Consider the following 20,793-nt stretch of genomic DNA (forward strand, 5'->3'; position numbering starts at 1 on the left):
TAACTTATCTAACTTAAATGTTATCTATGTTAACTTATCGTATTATCATGTATTTTTTGCCAACAAAGTTATGCTTAAGATTTGAAGACCATAATAATTGTGTTCTAAAAACAGAAAACCTTTTAAGGAAATTTGAAATTTAAAATGCCGCAAAAGGCATTCACTGGGAAGCGCGTTCGGTGCAGCAAACGGTCACCCCAGCCGATAGGCACGACCCTTGCCATTCGCCCCGAGCAGCCGCCCAGTGCCATCTCCAAAAAGACACGTAAAGCAACAAAAATAGAGAAAATCACTCCGCACAAAAGTAGCAAATTAATGAATTAAACCAAACCACACACAAGGAGCACACACTATGGACGCTGGCGTGTGGTACCGCTCGCTGCCCCGCTTCACCCGGTACTGGCTGACGGCCACCGTGGTGCTGAGCATGCTCTGTCGCTTCGATGTGCTACCCCTTCATTGGCTTCATCTGGACCGGTCGGCTGTTTTCGGCAAGCTGCAGCTCTGGCGCTGCGTGACGTCACTGTTCGTCTTTCCCATATCGTCGAACACGGCCTTCCACTTCCTCATCAACTGCTTCTTCATCGTGCAGTACAGGTGAGTCTTCCAGCTGTGCACAGCACACCAGATGGTTACGACTACGGATTTCTGTTGCTTTGCAGCTCCAAACTGGAGAAGGATCAGTACGGCCGGAGTCCGGCTGATTACCTGTACCTGTTGATCGTCTCGGCGGTGCTGGCCAACATCGGAGGCATGATCTTCAACGTGTACTTCCTCATGGACATGCTCGTGCTGGCCATCACCTACATCTGGTGCCAGCTGAACAAGGACGTCACTGTGAGCTTCTGGTTCGGCACCAGGTTCAAGGCCATGTACCTGCCCTGGGTGCTGGCCGCCTTCGAGTTCATTTTCCACTTGTAAGTCGTGCACAGTATTCCCTTATATGAGCTGATTGTAATCGGTAATCCTCTGCAGCTCCCTCGCCTCGCTGGTGGGCATATTCGTGGGCCATGTCTACTACTTCTTCAAGTTCCAATACTCCCAGGATCTGGGCGGCACTGCCCTGCTGGAAACCCCTCAGTTCTTGTAAGCATACGAGCGCATCTTGTGGTGCCAGCGATAATAACCCGTCGTTTTGTTGCAGGAAGCGCCTGGTGCCGGACATTTCCGGTGGATTCGGCGGCTTCGGACTCCCGCCGGAGAGCAGAGCACCACCTAGGCAGGCTCCCGAAAGTCCCTGGGGCCGGGGCATGACCTTGGGCCGCAACTGAGCTCCAAGCTGATTCTCGAAACACTAGACTAATTCCCTTTTTTACGGTTTGGTTTCCTCTATTTCTCAACCAAGCTCTTTACAAAGCTCATACTTTTTAACTATTTTTCAATCACCACACGATTTGATTCTCTGGCGACAGCAATAAGTTAACATGTTAAGTGGCAGGATTGCAGTGTGCATTGATGAAATTATATTAATATATGTTTGTACATATACAATCATTAAACAAGACAAAAGTGTCCGGCGATGTGATGCATTTCAATAGATATAGATTTGGTGAAACGAAACCAGCTCCTTTTGTTACATTTAAATTTATTTCGTTTAAAATTTCTATGCTAAAAATTTTACAGCGACACGCATCGTTCAACAATATTTTGTATTACATTTTTCACTTTTCGTGGAGGGGGATTCTCTGTTTTGATGCTTATTCCGTGTGTTTTTTTTTGTTTTTTTGCATTTTTCTTTTGTTTGGGGCTTGGTCGAAAAGTTACAACATTCCTCTTAAGATTTGGATTTACAAAACCGACGCATAAAATACTTAACATCTATAAATCGTTAATGGTTAATCATCTGTTTTGGGTGCGGCATGTGGCATCCTCCTTCCGTTGAAGTTGAAACATGTGTGGTTCTTAGCCGAACTAGGTCTATACATGTGTATATTTATATGTGCGATAGGGGTTTGCATTTCGAAATTCATCAGATATTTACATGTTCGTGGTTGGGTCAACTAGGGTCTATAATCTCATACAATTAAGAATCTTTCAAGTTGAACATTTAAACAATTTCATCGCTTTCTTGCGCGCTGCTCGAATTTGTTTGTGTACATTTTCGCTTTCTTCGCAACTAACTTAGGCAACTAAATTAGAATGAAATTATGCTAGGCAAAGGTTGAGGGTGAGAGGTTGAGTTTGGGGTTGGGGTTGGGGCGAAGTGTGGAATCTATTTACAAGCTATACAAATTAAGGTAGTCCGCAGAGGCATCTGCCCTATTTACAGGAGAGAGGGTGATCGATTCCAGGCTCCGCAGATTGCAGGCGAATGAAATGGGCGCGCGTAAAACTAGAACTAACACGATTTCCAGGGTATACTTTTCACTATACGATACTATGTTTAGAACAATGGTGGTTTGTGTGATTTGGCAACTTAACTATTGCGAGCGTTTCAACGTTCCACAAACACAAGCATAGAGAACTTTTTACGATTATCTTGCACTTTGCTCCAAGGCTGCGGGTTGCGATCATTAGAAATAAGTGGGAAAACCTTCGACATTGACGCTAAACTACCAACTAAACCTAATTCAAACCGGGTCTGCTGTGTGTGTGTGAGTGTGGGTGTGTGGTGTGTGCGTTCTCTCACTCGAATATCTCGAAATGGGGATCGTTTAAGGTAACTTAATTGCTGATTGGACAACCGATCTATTGGGTAGCTGCTCCTGCGCTGCTCCCTGTTCCTCCTGCTCCCAGTGGATGTTCCAGTGGCTTCTGCTTCTGCTTCGGCTGCTGTGGCGACGTCGAGACGATGGCTGCCTTCACGGTGGTGGTGGTGGTGGTGGTCGTCTCTGGCGATATGTTGCTGGTGCTCTCGATCTCAATGGGCTGCTCCAGGTCCATGTCCACGTACTCGATGGCACTGTCATCCTCCGGGTGCAGCTCAATTACTGAAAATACGAGTATGAGTTCAACTCCATTACATGCACATTAGCTATAGAGACTCACTGCTATTGTTCAGGTCCATGGTAGATGGCTGCTCACTGCGCTCCCCAGCTTCCTCCTCGGCGTCCTCGTCCTCCTCGATGATAACATCGTCCAGATTTTGCTTCGGTGTGGTGGCAGACTTGGTGGCCGCCTGATCCAGCTCCATCTCCCAATCGGTGGCATTGAACACCACCAGAGGGGAGTTCTTTACCGACGCCTGATTGAGCTCCGCAGCGGTGCCGTTGTCTGCCACAATGATGGGCATGTTAATGATATCGATGGGTGTGTCCTCCGTGATGAGTTGGTTGGCTTTGGGCTTTGCACCGCCCGAGGGATTGGGAGATGAGCCCGCACTGGTTGTGGGCGCTGGAGAGGTGCTTGCGCCGATGACCAGCACATTGGATTTGGGCTTTGTGGCCAGCGTGAGTGCCCTCATTCCACTCGCCGCACTCGCTGGCAGGAAGACCAGGTTATTCTTACCACCGCCCGCAGTGGCGAAGGTCAGTGTGGTCGGTTTGCTGCCCAAACTTGGCTGCTTGGCACTGGAGGTCAAGCCGGATATGGTCGTCGTGGTGGTGGTGGGACTGCTGCTTCCGCTGCTCGCGCTTCCTGTCGCCGGCTGCAGTATCTTTTGTATGCTGATCCTCTGCTCCCGCGCCGCCAGATTTGTTGGCGACACAGTGGTGGTGGTGGTCACCACTCCCCCCGCTGCAGATACCGCAGTGCTGCTTGCGTTATTGAACTTGTGAATAATGCTGCCAGCTGGCAGTTTACCCGGCTGCAGGAATAGCTTGCCATTGGGTGAGCAAATCTTTATGTTCCGCAGGGCACTGCTGGGCACCTGCTTGATGGTGGCTGCTCCGCCCGAGCTGCTGGTTAGCTTGATGTTCCCTAGAATCTGAGGTCCAGCACCTGCTGCACCGATTCCTGTTGCTCCTGCGGCACCAATAACGGCTGCGCCGGCGGCAGCACCACTGGCTCCTTTGATCGGCGGCGTTACCTTCGCTCTGAAGAGATTCGCCGACATTGTGGTTCCGGCCGAGGGCAGCGGAGTGATCAATGTGTTGTTTAAACTACTAGCTGGTATATTCTTGATGATGTTGACGGTGGAGGCGCTGCTTAAAGGAGTGACCCTGGAGTCCTTGAGTGGCGACAAAGGACCGCCAATGGGTTCCGTATACGGCAGCAGGCGGACCGCCGAACTGGGCAAGGTCTTGGGCTTGGCATCGCCCTCAAGGATGTTGAATTTCTTGGGCGTTGTCTTGGCGCCCGGTGACAGGAGCGTGGAGTTGGCGGAACTGGTGGGCGAGGCCACGGCTGCTCTCAGCTTACCGCCCATCGAAGGTGCCGGGATCTTCTGAACACTGATTATCTGCGGCGCCAATGGAAGATTCGCGGTGGAAATGGGCGTGGGTGCAGTGGCCGCAGCGGGCAACGCATCCGAGTGTCGTTCCTCCGCCACAAACTTCTTGGTGGGCGAACCCTGACCTGGCGTGGACACCGGCACGGGTGTCGTTTGCAGCTTCTCCTTGAACACTATGGGAGAGTTGGCGAATCCCCGCGAGGCTGGCGTTGTGGGCGATCCAATTTCGGCGGACGCCAGACCACTTTGCGGTCCATAGATCACGGGCTTAATGGTCTTCAGTGGCTTCAGCGTGACCAGTGGCCTCGGCTCGTTCAGGATGGTGTATGGAGGAGTGGCTGTGGATGTGGGCGTGGGCGTGTGGGTGGGCGTCGAGGGATTTGATGCCGCCAGCGTTTTGAGCGCCTCATCCAGCACATACTCCACGTGCGGCTGCACCACCATGTGATTGGGCACCGACTCCTGCGCTTGCATTAATACTTTCTGTTGCTGGTGGTGCTGCAACTTCTGTTGCAGCTGCTGTTGCAGTTGCTTCTGCGCTCGTCTGCCGCTCTTGGCGGGTGCGGCTATTCGCTTTGCTGCCGAAGGCTCTCCCCCAGCGCAGGCCATGTTCCTGCCCCCCAAGGGACTGCCCGACTGCGTGGAGGGTGACCCGCCCAGGCTGTTGCTAAGATTCCGTTTGCTGGCCAGCCGCTGCTTGTGCTTCATCTGCTGCTGGTAGAAGTAGCGCTGCTGTAGCGTTCGCGGAGTTAGCCGCTTCTCTGGGGGCACAGGGTCCGCCTCCTCCACGCCGGGATTGGAGTTGGGATTGAGCTGCTGTTGCTGCTGCTGCAGCTGCGAGGTCGGCAGATGCGGCTGCTGCGGATGTGGTTGCTGCATGTGCCTCTTCTTGTTTGGCTTGCCGTCCATTCCGCTCTCGTTCTCCTTGCGCTTCTGTGTCATTTTCTTCACCTCGTTGGGCACATCGGGAACTTTGAACTGTGGGAAGGATGAACATGGGTTTAAATCGTTGAAAAATTAGTATTTCTATATAATTTGGATATTTTTATTACACAAAACAAGAGTTTGTGCAACTATTTCTAAAAACAGGAGCAAGTTTTTCTTAGCTTAATTAAGTGCATTTTTAGGTTTAAAAAAGCATTCTTAGAAATAAAATATTTGCATATTTTTTTTTGCTCGTTATATAATCCAATTCAAAATCCAATTCGAACGGCACGGAAAGTTCACCCTCTATCGATAACAGCTGGACGCCAACAGAATGTTAAGCCCAGTTAACAGATACTCACAGTTTTCTGTTACTGGCAGTTAAAGTTAAATAGCTGATTACCAAAGATATATCCACAAATAAACGAAAAACGATTGGGAAACTCAAAAGTCGGCATGCGACTATGTGGAAAGGAACTTCGCACGGAGGCAATCGTACTTTTTACATTTTCCCGCCTAATTAGCTTTCTGATTGGAACGCCACATCCCAACTGGATTGTTTGAGTGGCAGATTATTATTTTCATTAGGAATCCAGATTTTTTTCTTCTATTCCGAGGATCCCCATCACTTGCGTTTATATTCCAACGGGGATTAGCCCATGACCACTTTTTGGCAGCGCCCAAAAGCAGCCACCCACTTGTTTTCATGGCAGGTACAGTCTGCACATTCGCTATCCTCAGGCGAGGGAAACTACATGGCTGGGATTATGTAACTCACCGGCTCCTCCATGATCACCATGGTGGTATCCTGGGTCCGGGAACCACGCGGATATTTCAGGCTCATCAGCGAGGCCTGCTCCACGAGGGCTTCTCCGAAGTGGGCCGCCGTTTCGGCCGGAGCCGCCAATTTGGCGTTTTCCTCACAGGCTTTGGCCGCCAGGTCATTGGCAACGATGCTCAGAGCAGTTTGTGGACTAATCCTGGGAAGCAGGGGATAAGGGCGACGTCCCTCGCGCGACCATTCCTGCCAGGTGTTGGGCCCACAAACGCTGCAAGGGCAGTAGTACAGATACACAGGGGATTAGTATGGGTTTTCCACTGGAGTACGGTCGTAATCTCACTTTTCCGCTATGGTGCAGAGCTGCTCGTCGTTGGCCGCCCTCCGCACTTCCGCCCGATGGCGCTCCTGGTTGATGTGGAAGTGCTGGCGCAGCTCCTCGAGCAGTTTCGCCTTGGTTTCACTGAGGGCTCCTTGGGCGCGAAAAACGCTCACCACATGCGAATAGGACTCAAGTTCTGGTGGGCACAAAAACAGAGACAACAGGAAGAATGGGCTTTAGTTGGCTGCGCTCCAATCGGCGGCCGATCCTCGAGAGCTCCCGAGGATGGGAGTGAATTTCGTGGACCACTCAGCTCTCACCCAGTCGACGCAGCATGCCTCGGCACTCGTCCCGCGACATTTCCAGCGTTTGCGGCCACATCCCGACTTTCCCGTGATTTACGTCCTTGGCCGTCGGCGATCCCGTGCTTTTCCGGTTGCTTAAGCTTTGGCCAACGCAGGATTAAGTCGCTAATTCAAAAAATACGGATAAATGGTTTGCTATTCCTAATAAAATAAAGCAATAAGAATATCGAACTATCGATGGGCGATAGGCTCCTGCGGTCACACTACGGCTAGGAGGAAATAAAGGTATCGAACTATCGCAGGTGGTAGGCCTGCGATAGATCGGATGGGATATAATAAATTTAATTAAAACTAAAAATAAACAAATAAATAGGGGCAGAGATACACCACTTTCGTTTGTAAAACAATATTTATATTTGCACAGTAATTTCATGAACTCAGCTACGAGCAAATGTGTGTTATTTGGAAAACAAACTGTTATATGAAACCATTATGTATATATTTTCAACTACTAGTATTGGATCTGCTATTTTCCTTTTCCCGATATTTAAAAATTTAAATACAAGATTTAAAGTTCCCGCCTAACAATGGAATATTTCCAATGCAAGTGCACATAAGACCGTTCGATAGTTAACCGATTAATACCCGTTGCAATGTTTACTCCGTTTATCTAAACAATTTGGCCAATTCGAAAGTCTAAAACGATCTGAGATACAAACATTAATGGGAAGAAGTAAAGTGAAGTATATGCCGATCCAGTCAAAAGGCAGTATGAAAAGGAAGGCAAAAATGTACATAGCCGGCCTGGCCGGATTGGGCCTCATCGTTTTGGTATCGATCTACAATTGTACGAGTGGCGAGGGTCGGCAGGCGGATGACCAGAAATGCTTCTTCTGCGACTTCGCCCACCGCCGCCAAGGACCTCCGCCCGTCCTGGAGGTGGAGACGTCCGAGTACGTTATCTTCAAGGACAAGTACCCGGCGGCCAAGCATCACTATCTGGCGATTCCCAAGGAGCACTTCGACAGCCTAAAGGCCCTCAACAAATCCCATGTAGGATTGGGTAAGCCACGTTTCACATAATTTACCAACCGCACTAATGATCATTTCCTGCGTTCGCAGTCCGGCGCATGGAACAGGGCATGATAGAGTTCCTGAGATCAAAGAACGTGGATCCCAATGAGGCGATTGTCGGATTCCACTTGCCGCCTTTTATATCGGTGCGCCACCTCCATCTCCACGGTATTTACCCGCCCGCCGACATGAGTTTCGGAAACAGGATCAGTTTTATGCCCTCCTTCTGGTTCAAAAAGGTAAGGATCCTCCTTTACCTCGCCCTCCACCTATTTACATTGCTCTCCCGCAGTCCAATGATGCGATTCGGGAGTTGGAGGACCGGGAACTGTGATATGCGTTTGGTTACGGGGAGGTGCAATTTAAAATTAAGAGTTATTTCATTACTGCCCATAGTTTGAACCGTCTGTGACAACCCAGTGAGAACCAAGACCTTTAAAATGTACAAAGAAATACAATAAATATATACAATTATAATAAAGTGTCATTGTGTTACAAACTTTGGATAAAACTCCATTTTATCAAGGCCAATACCCTGTAATTTGTACCGATAAACAGAGATATCGATTTGCTGGAGACGAGCCGTACCATCACTATAGCAGTTGCCATTCACTGGGAAGCGCAAAAATGGTCTAAAACTGAAATGTTTTTCAATTTTCCGACATTTTCCGGCCTCCAAAACACTGCTGGAAAATGTTGTTCCGCTCAGCAAAAAGCAAGTTCGACGCCGGCGACGTGATGCGTCGAATGAAGCGCCTGGCGGAGGGCACAATGTCCTCGTACCGCCGCCTCTTCCTTCTGCTCCTCTGCGTCTGTGTGGTCTTCTATATGATTCCGCCGATCTTTCGCTATATCTTCCTAAGTGCCCCCGAACAGAAGGGTGAGTGGAGCACGTTCCCAACTTCTGGACTAATCCCCGCCCATTGCAGATCCTCACAGCATGTGCATGGACGACCGGCTGACGCCCTTCATCCTCCAGAACTTTGAGTTTGATGCCAATATCCGTCACGTGTCACCAGCGAAAATGGCCGGTGAACGCGATTTCACGCCCTACGTGGGCAACGGCTATCTGGGGCTGGAGATCACACACGACGCCTATCTGAACATCAAGAATGGCAGGGCCATGCAGCTGCCCATTCGCTTCCAGCCGGTGGTCTCCGTTTCGGGAGGCTCCGTATCTGGCGGCGAAAAGGAGGCCACTGTCGTCGAGTATCTGACGGGAATGGTCCATCGATTCCAGTGCTTTGCTGGTTACTTCGTTTCGTACACCTACTATGCCCATCGCACTCAGCCGAATATCTTCATGCAGGAGCTGCAGATCACTAACACCAGAAACCTTTTGGAGGACATTGAACTAATTATGCCACGCGTCAATCTCCAGAAGCTCACCAGGCGAACAGTGCCCCTCAGGTTTGGTTTGGACTTGACTTTAGTCAGCAAAGAAGTTCATGCCTATTTAACCCTTTCAGTGAACCCGTCTCCGTTGGAGTGTTTACCTACACAGAGTTGGAGGTGCTTACGGGCACAGTCCAGCTTCAGTCAGAAAATCCCAGTAAATCCATTGTTATTAGCATAGTGAAGCCGCAGATGGACTCCAAACTGCAGCTGAGAAAGCGGGGCACAGTTCGCATTGTGTATCCCACAGCAGTGAAATACTCGAAACCAGTGGCGGAGGCCCAAGTCGGCGGTATAAGCGAGACCATTGAGCAGCAGGCCACTCAGGCGATGGCCAAGCTACTGCAGAAGCTTGGCTCCAAGCCCTCGAACCCAGGATCCTTGAACAGCGTAAACATCTATCGCCAGGAGCACATTGACGTTTGGACTGATTTGTGGGCCACTGGCTTCACGATAAGCACCTCCAAGGCGGAGAACAGCTTGAACGGCGATCGCATCAATGCCACTATGTATGCAGTTCTGTCCCAGGTGCGCAGCTTTGAGTTTGAGGAGACGGGCGGCTCCAAAAAAGAGGATATAGCCAAGGCGCTGACCTACGCCGAAGGCTGCTACGATTCGTATCACACTCTGCAAGCGGAGAATCTTTGGCGGGAGATGTCCAATCTCCAGCAGCTCAATTCCCTGGTTACATCGTGGATGCTAACGTTGGAGAAGCAGGGCTGCCACAATCTCATCCGAGCGGGAGCTTCGGGAGTCATCCAAGCGATGGTCCTGAGCTTTGGCAGTTTTCGTTTCAGCAATCAGCATCTGGAGTGCAACATCCATCCGAAGTTTCTGCATAGGGACTTCCACTTCAGGCGCCTCAATTACGGCAACAAAACCCATGTCAATGTCACCATTATTGTGGATGATGACAACAAGGCGGTGATCAATATCGCGCTGGATCGTTCGGACAGGAGTTACTACGCTTGCGATGGCGGCTGCCTGGATGAGCCCGTGCTGCTCACGTAATTTTTAACCAATTGCAATCCCCTGGGAAATTATATTATTGAAATTGTATCATTTTGCAGGCAAAATCGACGACAATTCCCAGTCAAACTGACTGAACCCCTAACAGCAATATTATACATAACCGAGGACAAGCAGCACATGGAAGAGCTGCACCATGCCATCCACGTAAAGGAAGTGGTCGAGGGTGAGCATTTTCACTAGGAAACCATATGCCAGGTAACAAATTATTTAAATTATTATTTCTTCAGCTCCCGCGCATGAGCAGCATTTGATCGCGCTACATAGACATGGCCACCAACTGGGTGGATTGCCTACGCTTTTCTGGGTTTCTGTGTGTGCAATAATCATAGTATTCCACATATTCCTGTGCAAGCTCATTATCAAGGAGTACTGCGAACCGAGCGATAAGTTAAGATATCGTTATAACAAACCGTGATCCTAGTTGTATATAAAAATTGGATGCTAGTAAAATATGATTATCGAAATGCGAAATGAACACCAATCTTTTATACCTGTGCTACTCAAATAAGTGTGTGCTTAACCAAATCTGTTAATTTTCCATATAAAATGCCGAATCGTGTTTACTAACATTTTAAATGCTTTATTTTTTTAAAGGCAGATCATTTAGCTTATATACAGAGATATGGATAGAGAGTGTGCAAAATGCATTGTTTTATCTAGACTTCTCAATTTCGTTGGTGCTATAAAATTCGTACATGTGCCGATTAGAAGGTACTACAGAAACTCCAACTCTACATCGATCTCCACTGGTCCTCCTTACTTGGTAACCTTGTGTATGCTTTCAGCCAGGTACTCAACATTCTTGCTGGTAACTCCAGCCATCGAAACACGTCCATCGTTGGTGAGATAGACGCTGTGATCCTTGATTAGCTTTTGGACCTGCTCCGGCTTCAGACCCGTGAAGCAGAACATACCGATTTGGTTGACAATGTGGTCCCAGTTTTGGCTGGATCCCAGTTTGATTAGATTGTCCTTGAGCTTGGTGCGCACATCGATGATGCGGTCGGCCATCAGCTTTACATCCTTCAGCCACTGGGCGCGCAAGTCCTCGTTGTTCAGGATCTCGGCGGCAATACGAGCTCCATGGACGGGGGGATTGGAGTACAGACCACGGATCAGGATTTTCACTTGCGACATCACGCGAGCAGCCTCCTCCTCGTCGGAGCACAGTACGGTGAAGGCGCCGGCGCGCTCACCATACAATCCCATGTTCTTGGCGAAACTCTGGGCCAAGCAGAAGTCGTGGCCATCGGCCTCGAAGGTGCGGACAGCCTGGGCATCGCGGTCAATGTCTCCGGTGGCGAATCCCTGGTAGGCCATGTCGATGAAGGGATACAGATTGCGCTTCTTCACCAGCGCCGAGATCTCGCGCCACTGCTCCAAAGTGGGATCCACTCCAGTGGGGTTGTGGGCGCAGGCGTGCAGAAGAACAATGCTCCTCTCGGGGATTTTCTGAAATACATCATGAACAGTGGGTAAGCGCAATGAAGAAATTGGGTCAGTGGTAATATGCATCCTCACCTTCAGATCCTCAATAAGTCCGCTGAAGTCAAGGGCACAGGTATCCTTGTCATAGTAGCGGTATCGGTTCACCGGCAGGCCGGCGTGCTCGAAAATGGCCACATGGTTGCCCCAGGATGGCGACGGGATGTAGATCTCGCGGTTGCCCTGCCAGAACTTGGCCAGGAAGGCGGCTCCGATGCGCAGAGCGCCAGTTCCACTGATAGACTGGGCGGTCACATTGTGCTTGGCCGCCAGGCGCTTGGATCCCTGTAACCACAGTTTGATTGGTTATTATTTAAGATATTCATTGGCTATCAGGGATATAATTACCTTGCCCAGAGCCAGCTCAATGGCCTTGTTGTAGAACTCGGGAATGCCGATGATTGTGGCGTACTCCTTGTCCAGCTTACGGCTCAGCACTCTGTTCTCGGCCTGGTCACAAGCAAAGGATATGTTTTAAATATAACTTTAGCTTAAGTATGATTCGAACTCACCTCCCGAACACTGGGAAGCACGAAGGGCTGGGTGTTATCATCGCGATAGGCGCCAGCGCCCAAGTTGATCTTCTTGGGATTGGTGTCCTTCTTAAAGGCCTCCGTAACGCCCAAGATGGCATCGGGTGGACCCATCTGCACCTCGGAGAACCATGTTGATCTGAAATAATAATGTTATTTAATATTTTCATTCCAATATCCACCACGTATCTACTATAACATCCCAATATCTGGCAAACTTGCCAAGTGATTTGTGTTTCCCGTCAACCTTTAACCCTAGAATGCCCGTGAACGCCCCACGAAGTCCTTATCTGGTTTGAATTTAATTGGTAGATTACGAAACTGCTTAGTGGGTTATCTCATCCACGTCTGGCCACTTGTGGGTATCATTTATCATTTCGCTTTCATGACTAAAGTTTGAAAGTCATCTAGAGGTTTTCTTGGATTTCGCCCCCACAGTTAACACGTCGCACCCCCAACGACATGGGGGTCTTAAATAGCACCCCCTCTTATCAGCTGTAAACATGTTTTGGGAACTCGGTCGGCGATTACAAAGTATACCATATACATAGATCCACTTGGGCCTACGTCAGCGATAAGGTCGATGGCTGTTTGCTGACGTAGTCGGCTTCTTCTCCATATTTAGAGCCGCAATAAATCGTGCAGGTTATCAAACTTAATTAAACTCTTTCAATTAGGCGCCACCTGTCTTCGGATCTGATTGTTTGATCTGCGGAAGGAAATCACTTCCACTCGCTTCGATAAAACAAACCGCCCGAAAGCCCAAGGAGCTCCATAAAATGGAAATCAGAGCACGCGACCAAAGCGTGATATGACCACGAATACCCTACACTCTGTTCGCTCGGCACATCCGCTCGCCCGGGTCGTTGGACCACACGTGCACAATGTCCTTTAGCGTCATCAGAAGGGTTCGGTTCATAGCGTTTCCAACTTTCTAAATACCGCAGCGGTAGGGGCGATTTACAACTTGCAAATTTTGATGTAAACTGAATAGTTTTTGAGGTTTTTTCCATAGTTGATTTCGTGCACATTCAAATATTTAGTAATTGAACATTTTTATTTATTCCCAGCCACCAAATAGCCACTAAATGCATAATAGGTTATTCAAGAACGTAGAAGTGAAGTGATTTAAGCTCCTGCAGGGCATTTGGCACTCGTTATCTGGCAACCTATCTATCCATCATGTGCTTTCAAAATGTCCCCCCGAGCGGAATGAAATTGGCAAAAAATAGCATGGAGCGTCATAAAATTGGCTTTAAAAATAAATACACATAGGTCCGCTGAACAAATCAGTATATACTACATAAAAACATATGCAAATATTCGCCAATGAGATAAAAACAGCTGGAAACAGCGGAAATAAACGCTTTAGATTTGCGTAGAGCGAGTGATGATGAAATCAAAGGCACTGCGCTGATATAACAGTAAATCCGGAGAACAGATTTAGCAGGCCGCTAAAAGTGGAGAACGAGTCCGCGAGGACAAACAAATTATGCAGTGCTGGGGAAAACAAACACAAGTGTGTCGCTGCAGTGCGACCGGCAACTGGAATGACCTTGGCAAATGACACTGCTGCATTTGCAACGTGTACCGCGTGCTGCCGTCTCTTTCCAGCGCACGCTGCCCGGCTAGGGAGCACTCGCTCCGTCCCGCTTACTCACTTGCAGCGGAGGGCGGCGGGCGCCAATCGGTTGCTGATCAACAAACCGCGCTTACAGATCTGCGACATTGCTAAATGCACTGAGTGGTTGTACTATGCGTCGAGTTAATAACAATTACGAACTGCAATTATCGCTGCCAATCGCCGGCGGCCTCAATGGAATACTAAAGCCAAAAGCGGCGAGCGCAAAAAGTCGTGAGCCGAAGCTTTGCCGGCCTGCGCTTTCGATATTTATCGCGGGGGTGAAAGCTCTCCAGTGCTCCCCTTTCGGACTTTTTCCAACCGAACTTTTGGCTTCTGGCCAAAAAATAGTTGGGTGAATAAAAACTATTCAAAAATCACTTTTCATATTACATATACATATATATGGAAATGTAAGGGGGAATGTAAATAAACATTTGTAGCTCGGGAATGGCTTCCGTTTTAAAACCATTTTTCAGTATAAGTGCTTCGCTACCTGTTTCTATTACCTGAGTAACAGGTATCTGATAGTCGGGAAACCCAACTATAGCGTTCTCTCTTGTTTTATATAGAATAATTTAAAAATTAAAAATATATTCCAGTGCTCTGGTCAATTATTTGTCTGCATTTACATAACTAAGCAATTGCATTTCTTTAATGCATGTACATAATTTGATGAGCTCCGTATAAATAAGACTGAAATTCGGCGAAAATGTGTCAGTTGAGTTCTACGCAACATGTTTCGCCTGCATATCGGTTCTTTGTGCCTCGTCGTTGCATTCTGCATCCATTTCGGAGGGTCCCACTCCACCAGCGAGTCCGTTTGTGTCCTGAGCGATGCGCCTCAGCAATGTAGTGCCTTCTGCATGGCAGCATTGCAGCCACTGTATAACCACTGTCGGAATGTTCGGGAGCTGTTTAATATCCTTGCGTCGAATCAAACTGCCCCCGCGAGGAGACTTGAATCCACTTTGCAGAGCAGGCCAGAGATAAAACCAAAAGATACAGTGCCGCCTGGGTTCCAGAAGATTGGATCCAGATACTTTCTCATAGAAGAGAATAAGAGGAAATCCTGGACTGATGCCGAGGAAACCTGTCGCGAAAAGGGCGGCCACCTAGCATCCTTCCGAAACATAGCCGAGTTTCATGCCGTCAGGAGTGAAGTCTTTCTACTTTCCACGTACTGGCTGGGTGGCCATCGAAATAGTGAGGACGAATTCGTGACGGCCACCGGAAATAAAGGATCGTATATTAAGTGGCATTTAGGACAACCCAACAACTTCGGTGGCGATCAGAACTGCGTTGCCCTGAGCCTATTACGCATGCTTGATACGCAATGCGATCATGCCAATCACTTCATTTGCCAGCTGGACACGGTTTAATAAAGATAAACAACTTATGTACGTATGCATATACCTATACATAATTATGTGTCAAAAGAACTGTTTTTGTGCGAGCACACTCTTATTGGGTTGAATTGATAGAACTAATGAAATGCATGCCATTTCAAGCAATATTCAAATAAGATAACCTCGTACTTATTTTGGCGGGTAGTACTTAAGCGCGCACTGGAGAGCGTTTAGTGTTCGTTGTTTGCGGATATACAAAATATGCAAAAGTACATTGAATACAGAACGAGGGGACTTCTAGTATTCTGCAAGCTAACAAAACGAAGGCGATACTGACCAGGATCGAGGCTTTGCAGATGTCGATCTGTCCATGTCCGTCCGTTTGTGCGTCCGTATAAACGTCGAGATCAGGACCTATAAAAGCTACAAAGTTGAGACTGAGCATGCAGACTCCAGAGCTATAGACGCAGCGGAAAGATGATGACCCATTTGCTCACTGGTATATATATTCCACTGGCTCAAGAATATATATACTTTATATGGTCGAAAACGCTTCCTTCTGCCTGTAACATACTTTTTAACGAATCTAGTATACCCCTTTACTCTACGAGTAACGGGTATAAAAATATACCAGTGCTCTGGTCAATTATTTGTCTGCATTTACATAACTAAGCAATTGAATTTCTTTAATGTATGTACATAATTCGTTGAGCTCCGTATAAATAAACCCGAAATTCGGCAAAAATGTGTCAGTTCAGTTTTTCGCAACATGTGTGGGCTGCGTATCTATTTTTTGTGCCTCGTCGTTGCATCCTGCATCCTTTTCGGAGTGTCCCACTCCACCAACGAGTCCTTTGCTGTACTGAGCGATGCGCCTAAGCAATGTAGCGACTCCTGCCTGGCAGCATTGCATCCACTGTACGATCAGAACGCCAAATCCGGGCAACAGGAGCACAGCCAAGAGGCAATAGTGAAGATCATAGCGGAATCTCAGGCTGAGCAGAAGGAGGCAATGGTGAAGCTTATTGCGGATTCTCAAACCGAGCAGAAGGAGCTTTTGAATCACTACTATCTGGATGTTCGGGAGCTGTGGAATGTCCTTGCGGGGAATCTAACATCCACCGCGAGCAGACTTGAATCCACCTTGCAGAGCATGCCAGTTACAGTGCCGCCTGGGTTCCAGAAGATTGGATCCAGATACTTTTCCATAGTATATAATGAGGGGAAAATCTGGACTGATGCCGAGGAAACCTGTCGCGAAAAGGGCGGTCACCTAGCAGCCTTCCGAAACGAAGACGAGTTTGAAGCCGTCGCAAGAATCGTCGAGAAATATACCGTATTCTGGTTGGGTTACCATCGAAATAGTGAGGACGAATTCGTGACGGTCGCCGGAAATGAAGTATCGTTTATGAAGTGGCAATCAGGAGAACCCAACAACTTTGGTGGCAATCAGCACTGCGTTGTCCTGTTCAATTCACGCATGTATGATGGGAAATGCGATCATGCCATTTCCTTCATTTGTCAGTTGGACACGGTTTAATAAATATAAAGATAATAGGTAAATAGCTTACATAATTATTTGTCAAATGCTGTGCAAATTTGACTGCAGAGAGTAAGAACTGTTTTCGTGCAAACACTTTCTTATTGGGTTGGATTGATTAAAATATAATTAATTATATAAAATATAAAATAAGATCACCTCGTATTTATTTTGGCGGGTAGTACTTAAGCGCACAGGGAAAAGGGTGCAGTTGTTTGCGTATATTCAGATTATAAGTCTGAAGAGAATCCACCACACTCATCTGCCTACTCGTTTTTCATCCTAACCTCTTAAATATTCCTAAACGGCTATTAAATGTAATCTAGGCTCTTTGTACCATACTATAAGTTTCCATTTTTTTCGACGGGTTTTGTTCAGAAGGCATTGAACGATTTCGGCCCAAATTGATTAACAACATAAAGAAAAATTTTGAACTATTCCTTTCAAAAAAAAAATATATTAGCAAAGTAATATTTTTTGGTTAATAACATATCTTGTATATTTTTAAATACGAAAACAATTTCTCCAAGTATGTAAGGTATATATGCCTGCCAATCGATAGTTCGCCGCACCCCCGTTAGTCGGCGGAGAAAGCTTTTCCTTCTGAGTCGCCGCGCGCAGCTGTTTGGCGTTCATTAGAAAGCTTTCAGTTGTCTTCGGGCTCTCTCCAGATTCAGTAGATTCGTAGCGCTGTGAAGAGGCAGAAAGAGGCGGAAGACGAGCGAGCGGAAGAAGAGCCACCTGATACGCTTACGCTTACGCTTACCTTGTAATTCAATTAAGTGGAGGAAAATGCTGAGGTACGCGGTAATTGCCTGTGCTGCACTGGTGGCCTTCGCGGGTGCCCTGGAGTTTAGCGATTGCGGATCCAAGACGGGCAAGTTCACCCGGGTGGGCATCGAGGGCTGCGACACCACCAAGGCGGAGTGCATCCTCAAGAGGAACACCACCGTCAGCTTCTCCATTGACTTTGCTCTGGCCGAGGAGGCGACGGCGGTGAAGACGGTGGTGCACGGCAAGGTCCTGGGCATCGAGATGCCCTTCCCGCTGGCCAATCCCGATGCCTGTGTGGCCAGCGGCCTGAAGTGCCCGCTGGAGAAGGGCGAGTCGTACCGATACACGGCCACCCTGCCGGTGCTGAGATCCTACCCCAAGGTGTCCGTGCTCGTCAAGTGGGAGCTGCAGGACCAGGACGGAGCGGACATCATCTGCGTCGAGATTCCCGCTAAGATTCAGTAGGCAGCGATGGCCCACCTCTAAATTAACCTCGAAATACTGAGGAGAGCGCGCTGAGCAGTCCGGTTTTCCCTCTCCATTGTAATCTAATTTAAAATAAATAAATTTACACTTAAGCCAGTAGTTTTGAAACCAAGCGTTACTGAAAATATTAGTAATCAAAGCATTTTATGTGACAGGTACCAAACTAAGCAGGCTTCTCTGAGCTAATATTACTTTTATTACAGTTGTAGCTATCATGTGGAATGACTAATCTGCAAAATGATCTGCAATCTGTGAGCGGAAGCCTCAAGTTCAGAATTTTCTCTCCTTTTGTAATCAAATTTGATATGATCTTTTTGTAGGCATTTTTATTGTCATTTCCTTTTATTCGCTTTGATTGCCTCTTCCGCTTTGCTGAGAATGAGGAGAAGGCGGAAAAGTAAAGAAATGCTTGGTGCCACGACAAACAATTCAATCGACCCTCGAACGTAAAAAGTGAATAATCTGCTGGCTTCTTTGTGTCTACGATGTGTTGATATCAGTGGGTTAATTTCACTGCACTGAGCGAAACATACCAGTTGGCATACCAGTTTATTAAGGCGAACGAAACAGTGATATCATATACTCAAGTTTCATATGTGACTCAGAAGTTGGAATTCATACTCATATGAACTGAGCGCCTTGATGGGTTGCCTTGTTTGGGAAATGGCGAGATGGCCATGGGATACTCTTGCAATCCTGAAACTTGACCCCATGGCTTATCTTCTCGCCCTCCTTTCACTCACTGTGGCAGTAGCAACTATAGTACATTGATATCCCAGCTCCAGGGTAGACTCCTCACCGACGTGGCGATGATAATGATAATGAGCCAGCTGCTCTATCGGAATCGAAAACAATGCTCGTCAGTGTTTTGGTTTCGGTTTCGATTACGCTTTATAAAGTTCGCACTCGGAATCGCATTCTCGTTTTCTGTTCTCCGTTCTTGCGAACAAAGAATAGCCTGATAAGACGCCAAAAACAACTGAAACATCGCAGAAATAGGCGCTGGGTGGTGGTGGGCGTTGGTGGGTGGTGGTGGGTGGTAGCAGCTGAAGGCAAGTAAAAACACAAATCAACTGCAGCAGAGCTTTCCATTTCGTTTTCTCAATTTCCATTCCTTTTTCAGCCAAAACACACTCACTCACACACTGGAACTCCCGGGCCATATGGCCATATGCAAATAATGCGAGGGGCGGGTTGGAAAAGCGGGTTGGGGTGGGGAAAGGTGGGTGGTGCATCAGATAGAATTATCCGCAGTGCGCTAGCACCGGTATATTTAAGCAAAGAAATCGCTTTATTACATTCACTTTGCGCCACGAATCGCTCGAAATGCAATTCCGCCTGTGATTCGGTGTTCGGATTTGGGTTTCCTTTCCAGAGTTCATTTATTGTGGTCTTAAAGGCAGTTTGATCCGACTTGTTTGCATAACTATCCCTGTATAACTTCGTGCTTTTGGTGCAAGTTCCTTAGTATGATATGATATATATATGATATGGAGCTGCTAAAATAATACCAGTTCCATTGTTATCCCCTTTAAGCCGTGATAATAGCACCGATTTTATGAAAACCTCGCAGTTGATCAGACTTTTATGAGCTATGCACACTTACTTGTATTTCCCAATCCCAGGCAGTGACTTTAGCTTTCACCTTCCGGTTAGGGCTTCTGGAAGTCAGCTCTGCGAGGAGGGAGTCCGCTGGCTGCGATGTTCTCACTTGATTTACATATGAATCCGCATAAAGCACGGCAGTCCGAAACTGCAAAGGAATGTGGGCCAAGCCCCCGAGTCCATCCTCTTAACCCGTAGAACGCCGCCCGTCCTCTTAACCCATCTGCAGACGCAGCTGACGTTTAAAAACTTGACACAACGCTGCATGCAAAAGTGGGCGGTGGAGTGGGGATGGGGATGGGGATTGGGATGGAGATGGAGATGGGTGTGGTGGCCAGGGGAAATAAAAATGGGAAATGAAAAGAAATGTAGGCGGATGTGGGTACACTAGAAAAAACAGCACTATCCTGCCAGAAAAGATGTTTATAGAAAAATGGGGAGTCCTGTAAATATGTAACTATTTGTAACTAACGTATAAAAGGATGCATCTAAATGCTATTAAAATCAAAATGTTTTCTGTACGCTTTAAAGAACTGAAGCACTTTTCTCGTGATTTGCTGGTTCGGCATTAAAATGTTATTATTTAAGTGGGTCATGTGGCTGGGCGGACATGGGCATTGTTTAATTTTATTTTCCGTGCATTCCTGCATATCTCTGCTTCTGGCCGCATATCGTATGAGTTAACCCACCAGGCGCCATGCCATGCCACGCCCCCTCCCCACAAAATCCGCCCCCTTGTAAGCCGCTGTGTCTGCACAGAATTTCTTGCATAAATAGCAGCATGTGCGGAGATCTCTCTTTGTCTGTGGACAAAAATGAAAATGAAAATGAAGAGGGAAATACAAGTAAAAATAAAAATAAGGATGAAAACATTCCTGCACTCGCTGCATTTAAGAGCAAAATGCAACTTCCGCCCCCAATCGAATGTTAATGTTATATGAACAATTTTCGCTGCCATGCGGTTTGCCGTTGTAAATAAATTCCAGAATTCCGGCTCTGGCCATGTCATTTTTTGTTCACTGCACAAAGCGAGTTTCTTGCAGGACTCTGCGGCATTTAATTCCGTTAATTACGAGGCCCCACTTTAAGGGGGGACTGTGGGGGCTGCTAGTGTCGCCCCATCTGCCGCTGACAGTCCGGCCAACTTTGTGTTTATTTTCGTTTTCATTATGTTTTCATTATATTTTTCGCCGTTCGCACTCTGAAGTGCTTTTAGTGTACTCTAAACTTTAAATTCGCG

At 47.5% G+C, this 20,793-nt stretch overlaps 7 protein-coding genes across 8 annotated transcripts; 5 read left to right on the forward strand and 2 right to left on the reverse strand.

Moving 5' to 3' along the window:
* Positions 1–231: 231 nt before the first annotated feature.
* LOC6526475 (derlin-1) lies at positions 232–1,560 on the forward strand. Its single transcript, XM_002087556.4, has 4 exons — positions 232–597; positions 663–917; positions 976–1,086; positions 1,145–1,560. Exons 1-4 carry the CDS (start codon positions 353–355, stop codon positions 1,269–1,271), a joined length of 738 nt encoding a protein of 245 aa, XP_002087592.1. The 5' UTR covers positions 232–352; the 3' UTR covers positions 1,272–1,560.
* Positions 1,561–1,899: 339 nt separating this feature from the next.
* Positions 1,900–6,882, reverse strand: LOC6526476 (flocculation protein FLO11). The gene is made up of 5 exons (XM_002087557.4): positions 6,675–6,882; positions 6,376–6,550; positions 6,033–6,303; positions 2,989–5,308; positions 1,900–2,930 (listed from the first exon to the last, which is right to left on the reverse strand). Exons 1-5 carry the CDS (start codon positions 6,733–6,735, stop codon positions 2,689–2,691), a joined length of 3,069 nt encoding a protein of 1,022 aa, XP_002087593.1. The 5' UTR covers positions 6,736–6,882; the 3' UTR covers positions 1,900–2,688.
* Positions 6,883–7,335: 453 nt separating this feature from the next.
* Positions 7,336–8,232, forward strand: LOC6526477 (histidine triad nucleotide-binding protein 3). Its single transcript, XM_002087558.4, has 3 exons — positions 7,336–7,722; positions 7,782–7,972; positions 8,026–8,232. The coding sequence occupies exons 1-3, from the start codon at positions 7,383–7,385 to the stop codon at positions 8,065–8,067; spliced, it is 573 nt and encodes a 190-aa protein (XP_002087594.2). The 5' UTR covers positions 7,336–7,382; the 3' UTR covers positions 8,068–8,232.
* A 95-nt stretch (positions 8,233–8,327) lies between these two features.
* LOC6526478 (uncharacterized protein KIAA2013 homolog) lies at positions 8,328–10,631 on the forward strand. Its single transcript, XM_002087559.4, has 5 exons — positions 8,328–8,613; positions 8,663–9,143; positions 9,203–10,135; positions 10,199–10,323; positions 10,388–10,631. Exons 1-5 carry the CDS (start codon positions 8,427–8,429, stop codon positions 10,573–10,575), a joined length of 1,914 nt encoding a protein of 637 aa, XP_002087595.1. The 5' UTR covers positions 8,328–8,426; the 3' UTR covers positions 10,576–10,631.
* An 88-nt stretch (positions 10,632–10,719) lies between these two features.
* Positions 10,720–14,007, reverse strand: LOC6526479 (aspartate aminotransferase, mitochondrial). Of its 2 annotated transcripts, none has more exons than XM_002087560.4 (5): positions 13,840–14,007; positions 12,158–12,317; positions 11,994–12,095; positions 11,682–11,930; positions 10,720–11,612 (listed from the first exon to the last, which is right to left on the reverse strand). In XM_002087560.4, exons 1-5 carry the CDS (start codon positions 13,905–13,907, stop codon positions 10,917–10,919), a joined length of 1,275 nt encoding a protein of 424 aa, XP_002087596.1. In that variant the 5' UTR covers positions 13,908–14,007; the 3' UTR covers positions 10,720–10,916. The 2 variants fall into 2 exon arrangements, with proteins under 2 accessions (XP_002087596.1, XP_015053320.1); XM_015197834.3 differs by lacking the exon at positions 13,840–14,007 and adding an exon at positions 13,009–13,148.
* A 514-nt stretch (positions 14,008–14,521) lies between these two features.
* On the forward strand, positions 14,522–16,841 carry LOC6526480. The gene is made up of 2 exons (XM_002087561.2): positions 14,522–15,175; positions 15,861–16,841. Exons 1-2 carry the CDS (start codon positions 14,537–14,539, stop codon positions 16,686–16,688), a joined length of 1,467 nt encoding a protein of 488 aa, XP_002087597.2. The 5' UTR covers positions 14,522–14,536; the 3' UTR covers positions 16,689–16,841.
* A 495-nt stretch (positions 16,842–17,336) lies between these two features.
* On the forward strand, positions 17,337–18,040 carry LOC6526482 (NPC intracellular cholesterol transporter 2 homolog a). The gene has a single exon (XM_002087563.4). The coding sequence runs from the start codon at positions 17,481–17,483 to the stop codon at positions 17,925–17,927; it is 447 nt and encodes a 148-aa protein (XP_002087599.1). The 5' UTR covers positions 17,337–17,480; the 3' UTR covers positions 17,928–18,040.
* Positions 18,041–20,793: the final 2,753 nt, after the last annotated feature.

This window comes from Drosophila yakuba, chromosome 2L (genome assembly GCF_016746365.2).
Source record: "Drosophila yakuba strain Tai18E2 chromosome 2L, Prin_Dyak_Tai18E2_2.1, whole genome shotgun sequence".
NCBI classification, from domain to species: domain Eukaryota; kingdom Metazoa; phylum Arthropoda; class Insecta; order Diptera; family Drosophilidae; genus Drosophila; species Drosophila yakuba.

Coding starts and splice junctions, on each gene's coding strand:
- LOC6526475 (XM_002087556.4), top strand. CDS start 353: ATGGACGCTGGCGTGTGGTACCGCTCGCTGCCCCGCTTCACCCGGTAC. Junction 598..662: donor TTCTTCATCGTGCAGTACAG/GTGAGTCTTCCA, acceptor GTTGCTTTGCAG/CTCCAAACTGGAGAAGGATC. Junction 1,087..1,144: donor CTGGAAACCCCTCAGTTCTT/GTAAGCATACGA, acceptor GTTTTGTTGCAG/GAAGCGCCTGGTGCCGGACA.
- LOC6526476 (XM_002087557.4), bottom strand. CDS start 6,735: ATGTGGCCGCAAACGCTGGAAATGTCGCGGGACGAGTGCCGAGGCATG. Junction 6,304..6,375: donor CTCTGCACCATAGCGGAAAA/GTGAGATTACGA, acceptor CTGCCCTTGCAG/CGTTTGTGGGCCCAACACCT. Junction 2,931..2,988: donor CATGGACCTGAACAATAGCA/GTGAGTCTCTAT, acceptor TCGTATTTTCAG/TAATTGAGCTGCACCCGGAG.
- LOC6526477 (XM_002087558.4), top strand. CDS start 7,383: ATGGGAAGAAGTAAAGTGAAGTATATGCCGATCCAGTCAAAAGGCAGT. Junction 7,723..7,781: donor CAAATCCCATGTAGGATTGG/GTAAGCCACGTT, acceptor CTGCGTTCGCAG/TCCGGCGCATGGAACAGGGC. Junction 7,973..8,025: donor CCTCCTTCTGGTTCAAAAAG/GTAAGGATCCTC, acceptor GCTCTCCCGCAG/TCCAATGATGCGATTCGGGA.
- LOC6526478 (XM_002087559.4), top strand. CDS start 8,427: ATGTTGTTCCGCTCAGCAAAAAGCAAGTTCGACGCCGGCGACGTGATG. Junction 8,614..8,662: donor AAGTGCCCCCGAACAGAAGG/GTGAGTGGAGCA, acceptor CGCCCATTGCAG/ATCCTCACAGCATGTGCATG. Junction 10,136..10,198: donor GATGAGCCCGTGCTGCTCAC/GTAATTTTTAAC, acceptor ATCATTTTGCAG/GCAAAATCGACGACAATTCC.
- LOC6526479 (XM_015197834.3), bottom strand. CDS start 13,097: ATGAACCGAACCCTTCTGATGACGCTAAAGGACATTGTGCACGTGTGG. Junction 12,096..12,157: donor TGCTTCCCAGTGTTCGGGAG/GTGAGTTCGAAT, acceptor GCTTGTGACCAG/GCCGAGAACAGAGTGCTGAG. Junction 11,931..11,993: donor TTGAGCTGGCTCTGGGCAAG/GTAATTATATCC, acceptor CTGTGGTTACAG/GGATCCAAGCGCCTGGCGGC.
- LOC6526480 (XM_002087561.2), top strand. CDS start 14,537: ATGTTTCGCCTGCATATCGGTTCTTTGTGCCTCGTCGTTGCATTCTGC. Junction 15,176..15,860: donor TCATTTGCCAGCTGGACACG/GTTTAATAAAGA, acceptor TAATTCGTTGAG/CTCCGTATAAATAAACCCGA.
- LOC6526482 (XM_002087563.4), top strand. CDS start 17,481: ATGCTGAGGTACGCGGTAATTGCCTGTGCTGCACTGGTGGCCTTCGCG.